General features: G+C 45.3%; 1 protein-coding gene across 2 annotated transcripts in view; it reads right to left on the bottom strand.

Moving 5' to 3' along the window:
- IMMP2L (inner mitochondrial membrane peptidase subunit 2) overlaps window positions 1–18091 on the bottom strand; it is a 364131-nt gene that overhangs the window by 116900 nt on the left and 229140 nt on the right. Inside the window, exon 5 of one of the 2 annotated variants that reach the window (XM_036453751.2) lies at window positions 6389–6454. The exons of the other annotated variant lie outside the window; for it this stretch is intronic. Coding sequence (XP_036309644.1) covers window positions 6389–6454 — 66 coding nt within the window. The remainder of the gene's footprint in view (window positions 1–6388; window positions 6455–18091) is intronic. 2 annotated transcript variants of the gene reach the window in all.

Here is an 18091-nt window from a genome sequence, read left to right as displayed (position 1 = left end):
TAGCATGGGGGCATTCTGAGTTTCCCCAAGGACAGAGCTAGTCCTTTTGTATTAAGGAGGAACCATCCGGGCATCAATATTTATTTATGGAATTTTTTCTGCTCTTCATGGGCTTTGTGGGGGCTCCCCGGTGAGCACGTGCCGCAGAGTGTCACAGCTCTTCCCCGTCCGGCTCCAGACGAATGTCTTCACTGTCCACACAGCCCCACGTGGCTTCCGGCTGCTCAGCCAGGCTCTCACTTAGAGCAACAGCTCGGTACCGCACTCCCCCTGCCCTCTGCTTCAGCCCACACGTAAGCAGAGAGCCCTGGGCTCTGAGGCTACATCTTCTCTTCCCTGGGAACTACTGGCCAGGATGAGAAGTGAGTTTTGTAGTTCCCAAGTTAATATAAGAAAGTAAATAATACAGACCGAGGACTGGCAAATTGTGGGCCGTGAGCCAGATCTAGTATGAATACTGACCTGTGTTTTCTAAATAGAGTTGGATGGGAACATGCATTTACCAGCTGCTTTCATCTGACCCGAGAACTTTTGACGGAGACAAAGCCACTGCAAAGTTCCACAGAAGGGACCACCATCAGAAAGAACCATGAGAAGAGCATCTCACTTTGGGTAAGTGTGCGGGAAGCAGCCAGGACCCCAAGGCACAGGGCCCGCATGGGGGCAGGGCATGCAGGTTTTAAGAGAGAATATGCAAAGAGCTTCCGTGCACCTGTGAATGACCCACGGACACAGGCAACAGGGTGGTGGAGGCTGGGGGAGGGGTGGGAGCTGGGCAGAGGGGCCAATGGGGGGAAGGGGGGAATGGGAGACATCTGGGATACTCTCAATAATAAAGATTAAAATTTTTTTAAATACAAAGTGTTTTCCTTCCAACTTTGAGGGTTCATAAAATATGGCCTATCCCTTAACTCCGTAGTCCCCAAACTGCGGCTCATGAGCCACATGTGGCTCTTTGGCCCCTTGAGTGTGGCTCTTCCACAAAATACCATGCCTGGGCGAGTCTATGTTGAAGAGGTGGTGTTAGAAGTTTAAGTTTAAAACATTTGGCTCTCAAAAGAAATTTCAATCATTGTCCTGTTGATATCTGGCTCTGTTGACCAATGAGTTTGCCGACCACTGCCTTAACTAAGCAGTATAACCAACTTGTTTCAACAAGAACCAAAACAATTGATACTTTCAAGCAGGCAAGGCATCCTGCTAAGGTGAAGCGCTTGGCTGGCTTTGTGCTAACCACGTATATCCATTATTTCACGTAGGAAATGAGTCAGCACTACACTGGGCATTGATGGTGTGCTAAAGTTTACAAGGGCTGGTACATATATTATTTTTTTCTAATTCTGTATTTAAAAGAACCCTGAAAATAGAGAAATTGAAAAAAAACGAAAAAGAAAAAAAAAAACTCAGAGTGATCAACAGCTTGCCAAGATCGCCCAGCGTGCGAAGACCAGAGCAGAGACTGGACCTCTGATCATCTCGCTCCAAGGGAATACTCTATCACGCCCTTTTCCTTGGCTGTCTAAAAAGAGCCATCCAACAAATGTATGAAACTCTAAAAGCATCCACAGCCAATTACATCAATGCTTTAAGCACACCTGCTCCCTGCAAGAAATTCTCACTCTGAACAATTCAAAAGAGAAACTGTGGTCAATTGTAAGTTTAGACAAGGTCACCTGAAATCTCACAGAAATAGAAGTGCTATCTGCTCCTTAATTATTTAGTAATTATTCAGGTTAGAATGCTTCTTGAATCTTCCTAACATACTTTTTGGGTTTAGTTAAAACGGTATTTTAAGACACCTTTACAGCGTCCTACTGCGATAATTATAGTTATGTCTTTTCAAAATACTTGACAGATGTGCATGACTGTGAACAGAGGGGGGAAAAAATCAAAAACAATACTTAGTTCCAAGGAGCATCGAAAGTTAGCACTTCTCATACTTTTACTTGGAGTTCACAACTTCAGTAAATCATGTGACTCAGACATGTGACTGAGGCAGCTGCCAAAAATACCACGACAGCGCCAGCCCCACGCGTGGCGCTCCTGCTGGGAATGGACCCCAGGAGCTCCGCGCGTGGTCTACTGGGGCTGCGGCTCACGCAGAACTTAAGAGGTTAGCCCCAAAGCCAGCCAAGAAGACAGAAGAGGAGCTTCATCCAAGTTACAAACCATACTGCCTTTCATTTACTTATTTTTTAATGTTTCTATTGATTTCAGAGAGTGGAAGGAAGAGAGAGAGAGAGAAACATCAATGACGAGAGAGAATCATGGATCTGATGCCTCCTACTGGGGATCAAGCCTGCAACCCATGCATGTGCCCTGACCAGGAATAAAAGCGTAACCTCCTGGTTCATGGGTCAAGGCTTAACCACTGAGCCACACTGGTGGGGCAGAATAACCCCTTTTAAAGAGAAGCAAGGAGGCGTGGACCAGAGAGCCCTGCTGCTCCCCTCCCACCCCACTCTCCGGCCCCTGCAGAGATTTTCCTAATGAAGCTGAGCCAATGGGTTTCCTACCTGAAGTGCCCAGCTGTTTGGGCCCATGGACTGCCTAGCGAGGACATGACGGTTCTACACTGCCTGCAGGCATAGTGAGTTTAGCATGAAAACTTTACATAGCAGGGACATTGCTGTAACCTTCATTCTCACGCCCCTGCCTTTCAATTCCCGTGGACGGTTTTGTCTAGGTGTCCTCGCCGCCCGACAGAGCCTCCATGTACCTCTGTGCTGTTTCCTTGGGACTGTTATTATTTCGGTACTAAATAAGCAATCCTGGATGTGTCGTATTTCCAAACCCCTGCCCAGTGGACCAGTGAGCAATGCCTGCACAACTTCCACACTGAGAAACCTCAATCCTCACAGCTAGATCTCAAGTAACTGTTATCTTTTTCTTTGTGGAATATTCAAAGAAAAAACTGCCATTCGGTAAATACGTTTCCATCCTCCCGGCCTCCTACGGTGACACGCCCATTAGAAGGCCCCCCAGTGGCGCCCTGGGGCCCTCTCCTTTTCCCATGAGATGCCAGGACTGTGAGATTGTCCACACGGAGCCACGCTGTCCTGAGTAAGGGGAGGCCATGGATTTCTTTCTCACCTCAAATGTCAACCCAGAAGTCCCCACCCCAGCCCACTCCCTCCCGGCAGACGGACCAGCTGCTCCTCTCCCTGAGCGCCAGGCCTGCTGGCTCACCCACGTGGCCAGCCTTCAGTGCTGTTCTACTAATTTCTCACCTTTCCTGTTTCTCCACCGGACTGTAAGCTTCCAAGACAAGAGCTATCTACAGCTTGTCATGCGTATAATCCCAGATCCAGCACAGTGGCCTCGTACATTGTAAACACTCAATAAATAATGATTACATCACGGGAATGACTAACAATGATACCTGATATTTACTGAAAGCATACTTATAGGCTAGGCACCACGCTAACCAAATTATACCCATTACTTCATGGAACTCTCGAGAAAACTCTGCGGAGAGCGTGCTATTATAATTTCCATTTTCCAAGTGAGGAAAGCTAGGCTGAGAGGATGAAGTCATTTGGCAAAGTGACCTTCCACGTGGCAGCGCTGGGATCCGCATCAGGGCAGTCTGGGTTCACGGTCGGTGCTCATGACCTCAACGACCACACGGCATGAGTGAGTGACTGATGTGCAGGATCGGAGAAACATGGAAGAGTTATCCATCTAAACCCCATTCACTGGACAGGTAAACTAAGGCAGAAACTGAAGCAAAAGAAACCGCTGCTGGGCGGGGGCGCACACTACCAGCACCCGCCCCATCTCGGAATGACAGTGCACACACATGGAGTGGGGGGGGGGGGGGCGCGAGCCTCTGGAACCTTCCCCATATCACTCCTTATGGGAATAATTTGGGCTTTAAAAAATGGAGATTAACATTTATTTCTGCATATAAAGTTAGGGTGACTATCTCTCTGATGTTTAGTAGGAAATACCTATTGCTAAGATGGACCGTTTTTATTAGCAATTCCGTTTTTATTCACTGCGATGGCAGTATAATCACCTGTGACTACATATAATAAAAGCAGCATTTCCAAAAAGCCCTGGGTTCCCTGCCATCTGTAATCATTCGGTGAGAAGTAACGATCCTGCTTTAGCAAGGAGAAGCTAAGGGTGCCCAGGCAGCATTCATCACTCCTCTGATTGACAGCCCGGGGCACTGGGTGCTTTTCCACAACAGCCTCTCAGTGTGTAACTATGACTGTGGGGCCCACTCCGGGCACTATGTGCCACCACGCCAGCCCTCACTAAACCACAGCACTGTCAGGCCTCACATTCTCAACAGCATGCACCAGGCAATGGGCCTCGGAAAGATGCAGGGTTCAGACGAAACCAGGCTGAAGGCCTTGGGGACTTCTGCCAACCGCCCCCAAGTTCCCGACGCCAAGGCCAGCGCGTGACCACCCACAGGTCCTCCGGAGCCAGCTCCACCTGGCGCCCATCGGTGTCTGTGGTCTAGAACATTCTCTGCACCAGACACACACGTGCATGCTGTCCTTCCCTCTGGGCGGCGTGCACTCCCAGCTCCTGTCCTGCCCGAACGCCTTCCGCCAGGCTCTGGACCCGCAGCCACTGCAGCGGCAGTGACAGAGGCTGCTCAGCGAGCATCGTCTCCGCCCTGGTGGGAAAACTCAATGCGGTTCTGTTTTCCTTCACATAGAGCTTCATCGTCTGCTGGAACATAATGCCATCGGCTAATATTGATTTCCATATCTTCCATAGCACATGTAAAACCAAAGGCTGTAAAAGGTTTCATTTCTAATGATCCAGTGGATTGTCTTCTGCTAACACCAGGAAGAGGTTTTGAATAAACTGCTGTGTTGGATAGTCTATGAGATAGCCGCTGGGCCTGAAGGACCCTCACGTAGCCAGTCCCCTAGGAGAGGAGCCGCTGACGCTCTGCCTGAGCCCTGGCCTGTCCACACCTGTGAGGGGCGGTCCTTCCCACAAGAGGGTGCCTGTGTCTCCCCAGCCAGGAGGGCCGTGAGAAGGAATTTATAAAGGGGGTCACGTTATCCTGGCAGGTGCCCCTCCACAGCAGGCTGCCCTGGCCGTCCCATGTCTGTGGACCATTCAGCTCAGCCCTCTCCGCTCCCAAACGTGTCCTCTTTGGGGCACTATATTACGGGGTTCCCCTGCAAAGCGATCCGCTGTCTTCACTGAGGTCGCCAAGGACACAGGAGCCCAGGTGCCAGGGCCCACAGAGAGGGTTTCACCAGGTGAGAGGGCAGGGCCTGGCTTCCTGTCTGACAGCTGGCACACCGGAGAGGCAGAAATGCAGGCTGCCCAGCCGCAAGGACCAACACTTCCGAAATGCCATGGCGAGCCTCTCACATCGAGGGTGCCCGTGGGACTGTGTCTGTTTTCCTACCACAGTGCTCTCCACATGGGTCACAACAGATTTATAAGAAAAGAGCAGACAGCTATGAAAATTATTCTGAACTAACGCATCCATATAAATATCTCTTTCATTGGCACGCGCGTGTGTGTGTCTTTCTCCAATCTTTATTCTGGCTGACGTTTGGAAATGGAATGTATCGGGACACAGTGGTTATTGCTGTCCAGGCTGTAGATCAGCACACACAGTGGGCTCTGCTCCCAAGCCCCCGACGACCCCTCTAGTGAGGCTCCTTCACCTGCAAGGTCACCTACACAGACGCTTTGGGACCCGACTGTTTGAAGACAGGATCACAACGCTTTCTGCATATGGTTTCCGAGCATTTGGATGCCCACACTGTGACACTGAGTGCACCTGGCTACACTTTATTTAAAGGAACAACCAAATGCGATGTCATACCACACCCACCTCCTTGTTGATCTCAACCGTTGTCCTTCTAGTGAGCAGCAGGCAGGATAAATACAACCTTACTACACATGGTCACCACACCTGATGGCGAGCTGTTTGCTAAAGCTCCTATTCTGAGTGATTCAGAACTTGTTTCCTATCTTCTCCCGTGTCCTCCTATCTCCACTGTAACAAAAGTTCCCCCTTAGTCTCTGTGTTTGCTTCTAAAATAATAAAATGTCCTTAAATGTTTCTAAAAGGAACCTTGACATCATCATCTATAACAACCATGAAGAATTTAATGTCTTAACAACAATGACCTCATGATCATTTTAGAAAACATGGTTAATGTTAGTTTCATGGCTGTGTACTTCTCCCATGCCTCCCGGTTAAAGGGTTGTAATATGACCAGTACGTTTGTGTCTGTCTTATATCCAGAAATGGTTGAATGGGCCATACATCTGGAATGTCTCCAAAGCTTTGGTCCTCTTCGACATATAATGTGGTTTCACACTCCACAAACATGTAGCTATTTAAGTTAAAATATTATAACTTGAACTCAGACCAATAGTCTTAAGTACTTACTTTATAATATCTCCTTCCAGGGCAATCACTCTCTTGATGATCTTCTGTCCTGGGTTTTTAGGGGACCTAGAATAAGATAAGGTTACAATCAGTTATGGCTCTGTTGTTTTAAGAACACAAAAAGACATTCAACCATACATGAGCTACATTAAAGGAATTACAGAATCCTGAACCATGAATCCATGACCTTGATCCTACTTAGGCCCCAAGTGAGTCTAAGTGATTCTCTGGAGGGGAAGTCATGCTGAAATTTCACCAAAATTAAATGAAAAGAGGGATAAAGCATTTCATTACGAAAGCTAAGCTCCTGAAGGAAAGGAGACTCATGCATAAAAAAAATATATGATCAGACATTTCTGTATTTAAATTTCTTCATTCCGTTTAAAATTAACAGAGGAGTTTGATTTAAATCCTCAAGAAAACATGGAGGATGGGAGGTATTTTTTGAGAAAAGTAAGGAATTAGGAAATTCTCTTAAACTATATTTAGGTTGAGGCACTTAAAGATTATGTCATTCAGAGTGCTAAAACAAGGCTACTGACAGTTCAAAGAAATGGCTAGGTTCTGATACACTTAACACAGACATCATTTATTTAAGCTGTGACCAATAGCTTATGGTAAATAATTACTTGAAGTAACAGCCTTTATCGAAATGAAAACCCCTCCTTTTCTCCCTGCCTGCTTCCCTCTCTCCCCTCCCCTCACTCTATCTATGGTAGCTCTCATTCTGGGGGAAGCTGTGCCCAGCAGCCCTTCCCAAGGGCATAAGTGAGGTCTGCTGACCATCCCTCAACCCCAGTCAAGTTCTTAGGGTGCAGCTCTGGCTACAGCCTCACTGCCACCTGATGAGGGACCCTGAGTCCCCGTTCAACTGAGTCTGGCCTTCTCACCTCCCAGGGAGGGGCGAGGCCTGAACTAATGACTGCGTTCTCCCACTCAATGTTGGCGCAATATTGATGTTCCTGAGAAAATGTGTGAGCCCCTCAGCGTGGCTCAGTGGTTGAGTGTCGACCTATGAACCAGGAGGTTAGGGTTTGATTCCCGGTCCGGACACATGCCTGGGGTTGCAGGCTTGGTCCCTAGTTGGGAGCTTACAGGAGGCAGCCAATCAATGGTTCTCTTTCATCATTGATGTTTCTATCTTGCTCTCTTTCCCTCTCCCCTCCTCTCTGAAATCAATAAGAATATATTTAAAAGTATATATACTGTGTAAGATAAGGTTTGTTTTAAGCTGCTAGAAGTTGGTGGGATCATTTGTTACATTGCAATGGGTAACTCAATCTTAATACGTCCCATTTCCTACCAATAAGATTTAAAGCTTCTTGACTGGATGGACCTGTTTCATGTAAATGATCATGTAATATGCATTTGAAAATCAGGCATAGATAAAAATGTTTTCAGCCCAGCCAGTGTGGCTCCATGGTGGAGCATCTGCCCATGAACCAAGAGGTTGCCAGTGGCTGATCCCTGGTCAGGGCACATGCATGGGTTTCAGGCTTGATCCCCACTGTGGGACGGTGGAGGAGGCAGCTCATCAATGTTTCTGTCTCTCTGTCCCTCTCCCTTCAGGACACTAAAAAAAAAAAAAAAAAAAATTAATAAAAGCATATTTTTAAAAGTAAACTAGTGTGGCTCAATGGATAGAGCATCAGCCTGTAGACGGAAGGGTCTCGGGTTCGATTCCCAGTCAAGGGCATGTACCTTGGTGGCGGGCACATCCCCAGTGGGAGACATGCAGGAGGCAGCTGATAGATGTTTCTCTCTCATCGATGTTTCTGACTCTCTATCCCTCTCCCTTCCTCTCTGTAAATCAATAAAATATATTTAATAAATAAATAAATAAATAAATAAAATAAAAATATTTTCAGTTCAAGTGTCATTTGAATTGAATTAAATATTTTTTAAAAGGGTAAATGCACAAAAACTAAAACGATTAAATATATTCAAACTATAATACGTCCTCAAAGGAAACAAGAAGTGTCAATAAGAGTAATGCTTTACATTATATCTTTGGGAGAAAATGAAGTCCCCTCAACCATTTGCATCGACTCGTGACGATTAGTCTTACAATTTTTCACTACATTTATTTTTTACTTTAAAATCAAATTTGATCAGAGTGTTGGACTGAATTATACTCCTCACTAAATTGACTACACATCATATTCCTATACATTTAATGTCATTTATTACAGTTAGAGTGAGGGCACATCGGATGATAGAATTCATGTTCTCTGAATTGGGCTATTTTTAGAAAGTTCCCCTCCTATGTGTCTCTGTAGAAAACCAGAAACCAGACATTCAACCTCAGTGATCACCAAAGAATTCATATGAAAACAATGAAGTGCCATTTTCCTATTATATTGACAAAGAAATAATAACAATAATAATAATAAGTTTGTTGTTGAGGGTTTAGAGATGTGGCTAATATGAAGTGTGTGGTGCCTAAATGCCTTTTTGTAAAAATGTCAAGATTTTATATTCTTTTTAACATAACAATTACACTTTTTGGGATTTATCCAAATGAAATGTTTATGAGCTTATACATAATTTCACCTACTTGGATGTCATCTGTTCTAAAATAAATAAATAAATAAATAATAATTCAACAAGAATAGCTTGGTTAACTAAATTATAGTCCATCCACATAAAATTTCCAAGTCATTAAAAATGATGTTATAAAAATGTTCATGATGTGGAAAAATCAACTGTAGATCGAAAATGCAAGTGAGATTATATTGATGTGTACCACAACTTCACCTCTGTCATTAGAGAGAATGTAAGTGCAGTTGCATTGGGAAAAATCAGGAAGGTTCTAGAACAAAAGGAAGGGGGTGCTAAAAGGGGGCTGCCTGAGTTTGGGTTCAGTCCTGCCTGGGGAGCCCCTTAATGGGTGACAACTGTTGGTGTCATGTGACATTACCTGAGAAGGAACCTTCCAGGGAGGGTCAAGACCTGAACTAATGACCGAGTTCCCCACCCAATGTTGTCGCGATATTGATGTTCATAAAACCACAGGAAAAGCAAGCCTTATCGGCATAAAAGAATATTCTATGCCAACAGTCTTTAAGCTTTAGAGACTTGAAAACTAGTTTAGATTTCTAAATTATTCTATATTTTAAGATCGTGAAGAAACAAAATAGAATATGCAAAGCGAGCTATCTGTATAATTAAAGTCTTAGGAATTACTACTTAGATATATCTATAAATTTTAATGTAATATTAAACTCGGATCTAATCAAATGATTCAAAATGAAAAGACGCTATTACTAACATTAATCCCATTACTGCTCAAAAGTCGGTGTTTTCATCTTTAGGCTGCGGGATGCGGCGCTCTGAAATCCATCCGTACCAGTGACTGGGAAATCGTTGCAGGTTTACACTGGGAAAGTCCTGGCCACTTGCAGATCTCCCAGGATATGAAGAATAGCAAGTGAGGGATTTCACCTTACTACAGGGACATAGCGCATCCCTGCCCCGTAATACCAACATTTACATTTCCATTTGTCATTTTAGTGTTTCCGGAGTGAGCACTGTTTCACGGTATTTATTTCTGGAGCCTGGGTTTTAATTGTTCTGTTTCCTGCTGATGATTTAATTAGGCGCCAACTCCAGGAGGCTTGGACAGAGGCCTGGGGTGGTCTCCGCACGGCAGGACTCAGTTGATCTGTCAGAATTTGTCTCTAACGAGCGTGGTTGTGGGGAGGGAACAGTCCAGCACAGGTGTAAGATTTATGACACTTAATGTTCATTTTAGAAAATATATTTTTATTGAGTTCAGAGAGAAAGGTAGAGGAAGAGAGATAGAAACATCAAAAGTGAGAATCATTGACCAGCTGCTTCCTGCACGCCTCCTATGGGGGACCAAGCCCGAAACCCAGGCACGTGTCCTGACCTGGAATTGAACTGTCACCTCCTGTTTCATAGGTAGACTCTCAACCGCTGAGCCACACCAACCTGGCAGTATTCTCCTTAAATTTCACTCCCTTCCTTGATGGAAATGTTGCCATTTTCACCCTGTGACAGGCCCACTAGTCATGTCTTTGATCTCAATGATCGCTCTAGGTGAAATCCCACACGGAAACCACCATCATTTCTCTAAAGTGCCACCTCTCCAGCGAACATTGACAACGGACGTTAGAAGTGCAATACGGCTCGTTCTGCTCTAACCCATTGTGCTGATTAGATTGGAAAGCTCAGAACCTGTGTTTTGTGGGAGAGTTCTTCGGCCCAACAACTACACACAATTGGCTCCTTGAAAATGTCAACCTGATGTCCCCAATAGTTGACCGAATAGTCTTCGAACGTTCTCTTCAGAAAAACAAAACAAAACTTGAGGCTGGGTGTGCCGAGCCAGCACGGCCCAGGGTGACCCTGAGTGGGGGCGGCTGAAAGGCTTAGAGAAGACGGACAAGAGAATGAAAGCTGGGTCCCGGAGGGATGCTGCTTCTCTGAGAGAGCGCCATGGACTACAAGCCATGTCTTTATTTTACAGCAGATGCCCTGAGGCAAAGGAAGGGCGTGGTCAAGATGTTTACAACATTCTCATGGGTTTCAATCCCTCTCAACTGCATGCACCTGATCAAGCTTTGTTTACTTGCAACCTCTATCACTCAGGCACGTGGGGCCACGTGTTTGGACCATAGGTTCAAGCTTCCATCTACAGCTGAGGGCTATCATTGTGCAGGGAGGCTCTGCCCGCCAAGCTGGGACTTGCACGTAGCCATGAGAGGACTGTGCCCTCTCCTCAGTCCGGAGGCTTGAACCTGTCCAAACGCTGTGGCCGTTCCCCACAGCTGGGGATTTGCAATCCACCTGCCACGGCTCCCCTCTGAGAATGGCGTCTCACCCACTCAGCTTGAGTGCTACGTCCATAGCAGCTGCTAAGTCATGGAAACCTTCCCCACGCTTTCCATCCTCTGCAGTTCATACTGAAGCACATGCTGTCATGATCATTGATCAACACTTCCAACTAAAAACACGAAGAAGAAATGACATGTCTGACTCCTGTTCTTCAAGGTACCATTTATCTCTAAGTCTCCCCGCAGGCCCTTCCTCCCCATGGCATCACCGCATGGGGACAACACTACATCTGGTGAGCGAGAAGGGCTCGCCGTTAGGCAGGGTTGATGAACGCCTTTAGTGAAAGGAGAGAGTTGAGAATGGCCAAACGAATGGGTGAGGAGCCACAAAGAATGACAAGGTCGAAAAGGGACTTGGGGGAACGTACCCAGGGATGGACAGAAGTCACCTGAGTCGGGTAAAGCAAGTCACAGAGAGACAGAGCCGGCCGAGAGGGAAGCACAGCAATGAGGCAGAAGACACTGAGGCGCCATGGATTCACCGGGAGCACAGAACCAGGGCTCTGTCTGGAGACCAGCCCCTCACAGGTGCTGGATTTGAGTTCTGCTGGCTCCTCAGAGCCCGAGGCAGAGAGAGCTGGTGGTGCTGCGGTGCCTCAGCCCCTGGCGCTGTCCTTTCCCTGTGAGGTTGTCCAGGAAAGTCTAACTCTTCACAAGGAGATTCCGAGACCAGCTAACCCCAGCCACAGGGTTCTGGACAGAGAACCCAGAGAAACCCTCCCCCAAACCCCAGCCTGTCCCCACCGGAAGCAGCCTCTCACCCGGCTGCCTGTCTGCCTGTGTTCAGCCAGTTGGCAGCCTGCAGTATGTGAGAATCCCGTATGCCAGACTCTTCTTCCTATCATTGTTCTTTAGTACACACACACACACACACACACGATACACACTTTTCCTCGCCCTTACCATTTCATTCCAAGTAATCAGGAACCCACTGAAGGAGGCACATGGCATCTGCCCACGTGGGTCGCGCCCCACAGGAAGTCACCCTGATGCTGGTGGGGAGACGGGGATGAGTAAGAAGGTGCCTGGCTGGGGAGCACCCCTCTTCTCACTCTGCGCACACCCTGAGGGATGCTAATCTCCGCAGCCCTAGGCCAAGTGCGGTCCCTTTCACCAGCTCAGAAGCCACCGAGGCTCAGAGGTGATCGGGGGCTCTCCTCATGCCCAGAGCAGCAGGGAGGGACCACGGAGCCAACAGGAGAGAGAACCCTCATCCTTGTGTGCACAAAACCTCCCCAGGGAGGGGGCTCCGTAAGGTCCCCCTGCCGCAGCGCAATGAGCGGCTTCCAGACACGGGTCTCACCATGCCAATCTGCAGACACCTCCAGGGGCACAGCAAGGCCGAGCGGAACCAAGGAGCACAGCTCCCACGGGCCTCGCAGGCCGTGGGCTAAATGCACAGAGAAGGAGGCTTAGAGGCAATAAAAGCAGAGTCTGAGGAACATGCCCACTGCCCGCCGTTCTTCATGGGAAAGGTGGAAACCTCCATTTACCTCCATGCAGCACCCCCGCCTGGCCGAGAGACGGGCACAGACCTCTGTGACGCCGAGGATCTCCTATGCTGTCACACTGTCACACATGGTGGTCTCTGGGCAATGGGGTGATGTTTGCATTAGCCAGGCCCAGAAATGTGTTGAGTTATACAACATTATTCAACTGGGTGTTGGATTTTTAAAGAACCTAAGCCTAATTCCCTAAAATAAAACACCTTTCTTCGAAAAAGATATAATCACTGAAATGCATCTCACAGACATCCTCTGATGTCGCCCAGCCCGCCGGTGTGGCTCAGTGGTTGAGCGTTGACCTATGAACCAGGAGGACATGGTTCAATTCCCAGTCCGGGCACATACCGGGGTTGTAGGCTCGATCCCAGTGGGGTGCATGTAGGAGGCAGCTGATCAATGATTCTCTCTCATTCTCATTATTGATGTTTCTATCTCCCCCTCCCTTTCTCTCTGAAATCAATAAAAATATGTTTTTAAAAACCTGTCGTCCCAGAGCCTTGCTGAGGCAGACCTGTCCCTCCCACCTTTCCTCACTTCTTGCCACAGCCATCTGCTTGCCTGGCCGGTCCAGTACGATGTCCGTTCCCCCCGGCTGGCCACTGGCACACCGACACCCTTGTCCAATTCTCTATAGCGGAATCCAGGACCTATCCCTGGTCTTTAGCAATTCTTCTGTCCAAAAACTTTCTCTAAGACCACCCTCTGTATATTTTGGACACTTATGCTTCTCAGATACCATCTTTCAATGAGAACAGATGCCTTCTTTGCTTTTGGCCCTCTGTTTTCAACACAGTCCTTTCCTGCTACATTGTTTTGTGTTAGACCAGTGGTTCTCAACCTTTCTAATGCTGCGACCCTTTAATACAGCTCCTCGTGTTGTGGTGACCCTCAACCATAAAATTATTTCCGTTGCTTCTTCATACCTGTAATTTTGCCACTGTTATGAATCCTAGGAAGAAAACTTCCTGAGCATCCCATCTTTTACAATTACAATACCCTAAGTGCTTATAATTCCAGTCTTCAGAGCTTTAAATGCAATGTTCAGAGGAGCCCTATGAGCAAGAATTAGCTAATTCAAGTATTTCTGGGAAAGTGATACCTCCTTTTGATGAACATTTAATACTCAAAAGTCTACCTACTCATTGCTACGCTAATCTAATCAGATAATCAATATCCTACTGTAGAATTATTGCAAAAGGAAAGGCCGGGGCACGGAGCACAGAACGGTAAGGCAAGTGACCACTCTTGAATCTCTTCAAGCACCTTTCAAACTCCGCCAGCACCCCCTAAATTAAAAGCGTGTTTTAATTAGTTCCCCAGGATCCATTCTCATCACCGCCCAGGCAGACTCAGCTGTTTGGGATGCAGACCGAATCACTGCTGTGGCCGTGTGTACTTGACCTCCTCCTGTTAACAAAGACACTCCATTAATTATTTGCTGTTTTGAATGGCTATTTTGTTTCGCCTCCGCCTTCCTTCAAGCACTGAAAGGCTCAACCACTTGATCACCTTCACCTTAGCTCTGGAGAATGCCGAGTTCCTCGGTGCCACATGCATAACCATCTGGATCCAGAAAGCTACTTTCCAGGACACCTTACGCTGGAGTCGGCCGTAGCGGCGCATGGACCCGGTGCCCTGGCACCTTCCAGGCGACCCTCTTCATTTCCGGCGGCAGCTTCGGTGCCCAGGGCCCCCTGAGGATGCAGGCACACCTGAGCATAGTTACATGGACACACTAGCTTCCTTAGGAATCTTACCAAATGCGAAAAAGCAAAGTGTAAACTGCAGGTTTGTAAATGAATAGTGCATTTCTTTTTTTCCCATGGAGCTTCAGTGCTTCCTACCTACTTTTAGTTTCATGAAGCCTGGTTGTATAGAGTCATAGTTAAACCTAAAACACCAAACCGGAACAAGGAAATAACTCTGAGGTCAAAGTGAACATGGGTTTTGAAGGTACGATAGAAGCAGTGAAGGTCTGGTTGTGAAAAGCTAGCCACAAAGCCGAAAGGTAGAGTCTGGGATGCATCGTGAACCTTCTTGAATTCCTATGGCATTGATATCATGTGACATTTTAGAAGTCCCCATCTGCTTTCTGTGGGAAGTGTATTTATAGACTATTCCTGTCTCCACAAGGAGACATACGTGTGAGAGCAGTGAGTGCCTTAACCTTCTCATTGCATGCAGTCCTGTTTTAGTCACAGGTGCTTAAACAACTAATGGGTATTTAATGATCATTAGATCATGAGAAACATACCAATATAGCGAAACAAGGTAGCTCACATATGAGCCTAACCAGTGGTCAAGGACAATAGGGGGTTTGGGGGCATGAGTGGGGGAGGAGGGGTGGAGGACAAATATGTAATACCTTAATCAATAAAGAAATTAATTTTTAAAAAATTGAAAAGGGAGCCCAACCCATGTTGCTCAATGGATTGAGTATCATCCCATGCACTAAGAGGTCACCAGTTTGATTCCGGGTCAGGGCACATGCCTGGGTTGCAGGCTCAATCTCCAGTAGGGGATGTGCAGGAGGCAAACAATCGATGTTTCTATCTCTCCTTTCTCCTTTCTCTCTAAAAAAATAAAAAAATAAAAATAATAAAAAAAGAAGAATCATAGGCTATTTGTCCTTCTATGTTCAGCCTATTTCACTTAGCGTGATGCCCTCAAGGTTATCCCACAAGGTGTTGCACGTGTCTGAGTTCCATTCCTTAATTCTCTTCTTCATGACTGATATTAGTCATTGTTTCTTGAATATCCAAAATGATGTATCAGCCTGGTAGCAATTGCTTGGTATAATTTCTTAGACTCTAATTTAAAAACATCAATTGAAACTTTGAAAAAACACATAACTCCTCAATTCTTTCCACGAGAATGTCCTCGAAAACAAGCACCGCCAGAAATCCAAAGCCTTAGAGAAGCTCAGCATGAGCCCCTGGAGAGCTGACCAGTGAGACATCTGCTCATCCTTCAGTCTCACATCCATTGTTTCAGTGTTTTCTCCTTAGCATCACCACTATGCCACTTATTAGTACATTTTCTAGGCGTGTGTTCTGAGTATTTTAAAATTCTCACACTAATGTAATTGGGGCATTTTAAATATTTAAAGAGTAAAATATTGGATATATTTCATAAAATAAAGGTATACCATAGACAAATTAATATTTTCCCCAAAACACAAATCAAATTGTTAGAACTGAGACCAGCACTGGGGGTATCAGATTCTCCATCTATTACTCAGAAACTGTATTATAATTCCTCATGGTGGCCATTATTATTTACAGTGGGATTCAGTTAAAAACCAAAATGTGTAAGAGAAATTAATGGTGGCACCCTAGAACTATTTTTATCCTTTCTAAAACGTTGTTTATCCATGGTAAATTTTGATACGAGATAAACAAATCTCATTATTATCAACAGAAATACACCCTATTTAAAATAAGGTTATTGTAAACACAGAATAGTCAATATATTCATGTGAGAAAGAAGAAAATTATTTAATCCCAGTTTGAATAGATTAACATTTGATATAAAGCCCACATAGAACACTCCTGACTCTGTGATGTTAAAATTCCTTGACAGGCCTAAAAAACAGCAAAGCCCTCTGTTAAAAAAAGAAAAAGCCAAAATTTTGCTAAATCCAAGACATTTTCTTTTAACCTTTGTGTGACTTTGCAAAAAAATAATTAGAAATATATAAATATAATTTTTAAATGTTAATTCTTAATAGCAATTTAAATTAATAATTAATGAAAAGGTCCATAGAGGAATTTAATGAAGTTGCTGCTATTTATAATTTTTTAAATTAAATGTACGGGGATGACATTGGTTAATTGAATTAGTATATGGGCTTTGAGTGTACAAATCTATGATACATCATCTGTATATTGCATGGTGTGCTTACCATCCAAAGTCGAATCTCCTCCCGCTATTACTGATATTTTTGAATGTCAATATTTGGCATTATACTTAACATGGTCATGAGTTGGGTCAATCATTTGGTCTGAGTTTCATAACAGGCACAGACACAGGTACAATATGAATATCCATATCCATCCGCAGAGCATATGCTAATTTCTCCATGGCACATGGATCTCGCTGTCTGCCTATCACTGCACATGTCTCCAAAGACTTCCCTACTGCTTTGGGCTTCTTACTATTTGTGTTTTGTTTTGTTTTGTTTTTTCTTTTTCAAAATCACCCTTGTTCCCATCATCAAGAAATAACTTCTAGGAACATTTTGGTAATTACCTTTTCTTCTTTTTAAAAATCTCTACACATACTTATTTTTTTAAATGAAATAGTATACAATGTTTTCTAATCTGCTTTTCTCAAAATTTAATAATTTGTTAAAGCAATTTTTTTCTCCAGTTCTTAACTCCTCCAAGAATGAGAAGTTGCAGGTAAACTAACATAAATTACAAGTGAAAGATTTGTGCTTATCTCATTAATTCTATCAATACTGGTGGTCAATGAGATACTAACCCAAATTAGGGCTTTGAGAGAATTGAATTATTGGGTTTGGCAGCAGTCTCACTGTTAAAATTATGTGGGTAATTAACAATTCTTGCCTACAGTTCCGTCTATATTTGGCAAATCAAACCAATTGGTCATGCCTCAGACGCCCCTGGGGAAAACCTTGCTAGGCTTACTATGAAGATAGCGCCTGCCAAAATCAACAATTATAACCACTCTCCTGGGCACCACAGAATGTTTACAGTAAACACTGAGGCTTTTCTTACTATCTTTCCACTATCTTTTAGCCCCACATCTGGTCCTCTGCCCCTTAGGCCACCTCCCTCGTGTCTGCTCAGCGGAGACAGGCACCACCCAGAAAGCACCGCCACTCTCATGAAGGGGCATCGCAACCACTGTGCTCACTGTCTGCAGTAAAAGCACCTTCTCTTAACCATTGTTCTCTTGTTTCTTGGAAAAAGAAATGGGTAACTACGTAAATACAGAAGAATTAATTAAAGAACAGATGGAGGGGCAGTTAGGTCAAACACACGTGACAAGATCTTTTCCAAAGACTTTTTTCCCCCAAGAACTTGTATGCATACATGTATAGCTCATGGACCCAGACAATGGGGTAGTGAAGGCCTGGGGCAGGAAGGTGGGGGCGGGCTAGAGGAGGTCAATGGTGGGAAGGAGGAGACACATGTAATACTTTCAACAATAAAGATTTTTTTTTTTTAATCAAAGGCATTTTTAAGGTCCCGTGAGGATCAGTCATGGACCACCTTGCACAGTTGCTAATACCTGCATCTGACTTCTGGTTCTACAGAAAACCTGAGTGAACACGGTGGCTCTCCCTGTGCATTTGCCACGGTTTTGAAAAT

The sequence above is a fragment of the Pipistrellus kuhlii genome, unplaced genomic scaffold (assembly GCF_014108245.1).
Source record: "Pipistrellus kuhlii isolate mPipKuh1 unplaced genomic scaffold, mPipKuh1.p scaffold_m20_p_26, whole genome shotgun sequence".
NCBI classification, from domain to species: domain Eukaryota; kingdom Metazoa; phylum Chordata; class Mammalia; order Chiroptera; family Vespertilionidae; genus Pipistrellus; species Pipistrellus kuhlii.
Note: the sequence above shows the minus strand (reverse complement) of the source record. Positions and strands in the feature narration are given on the sequence as shown.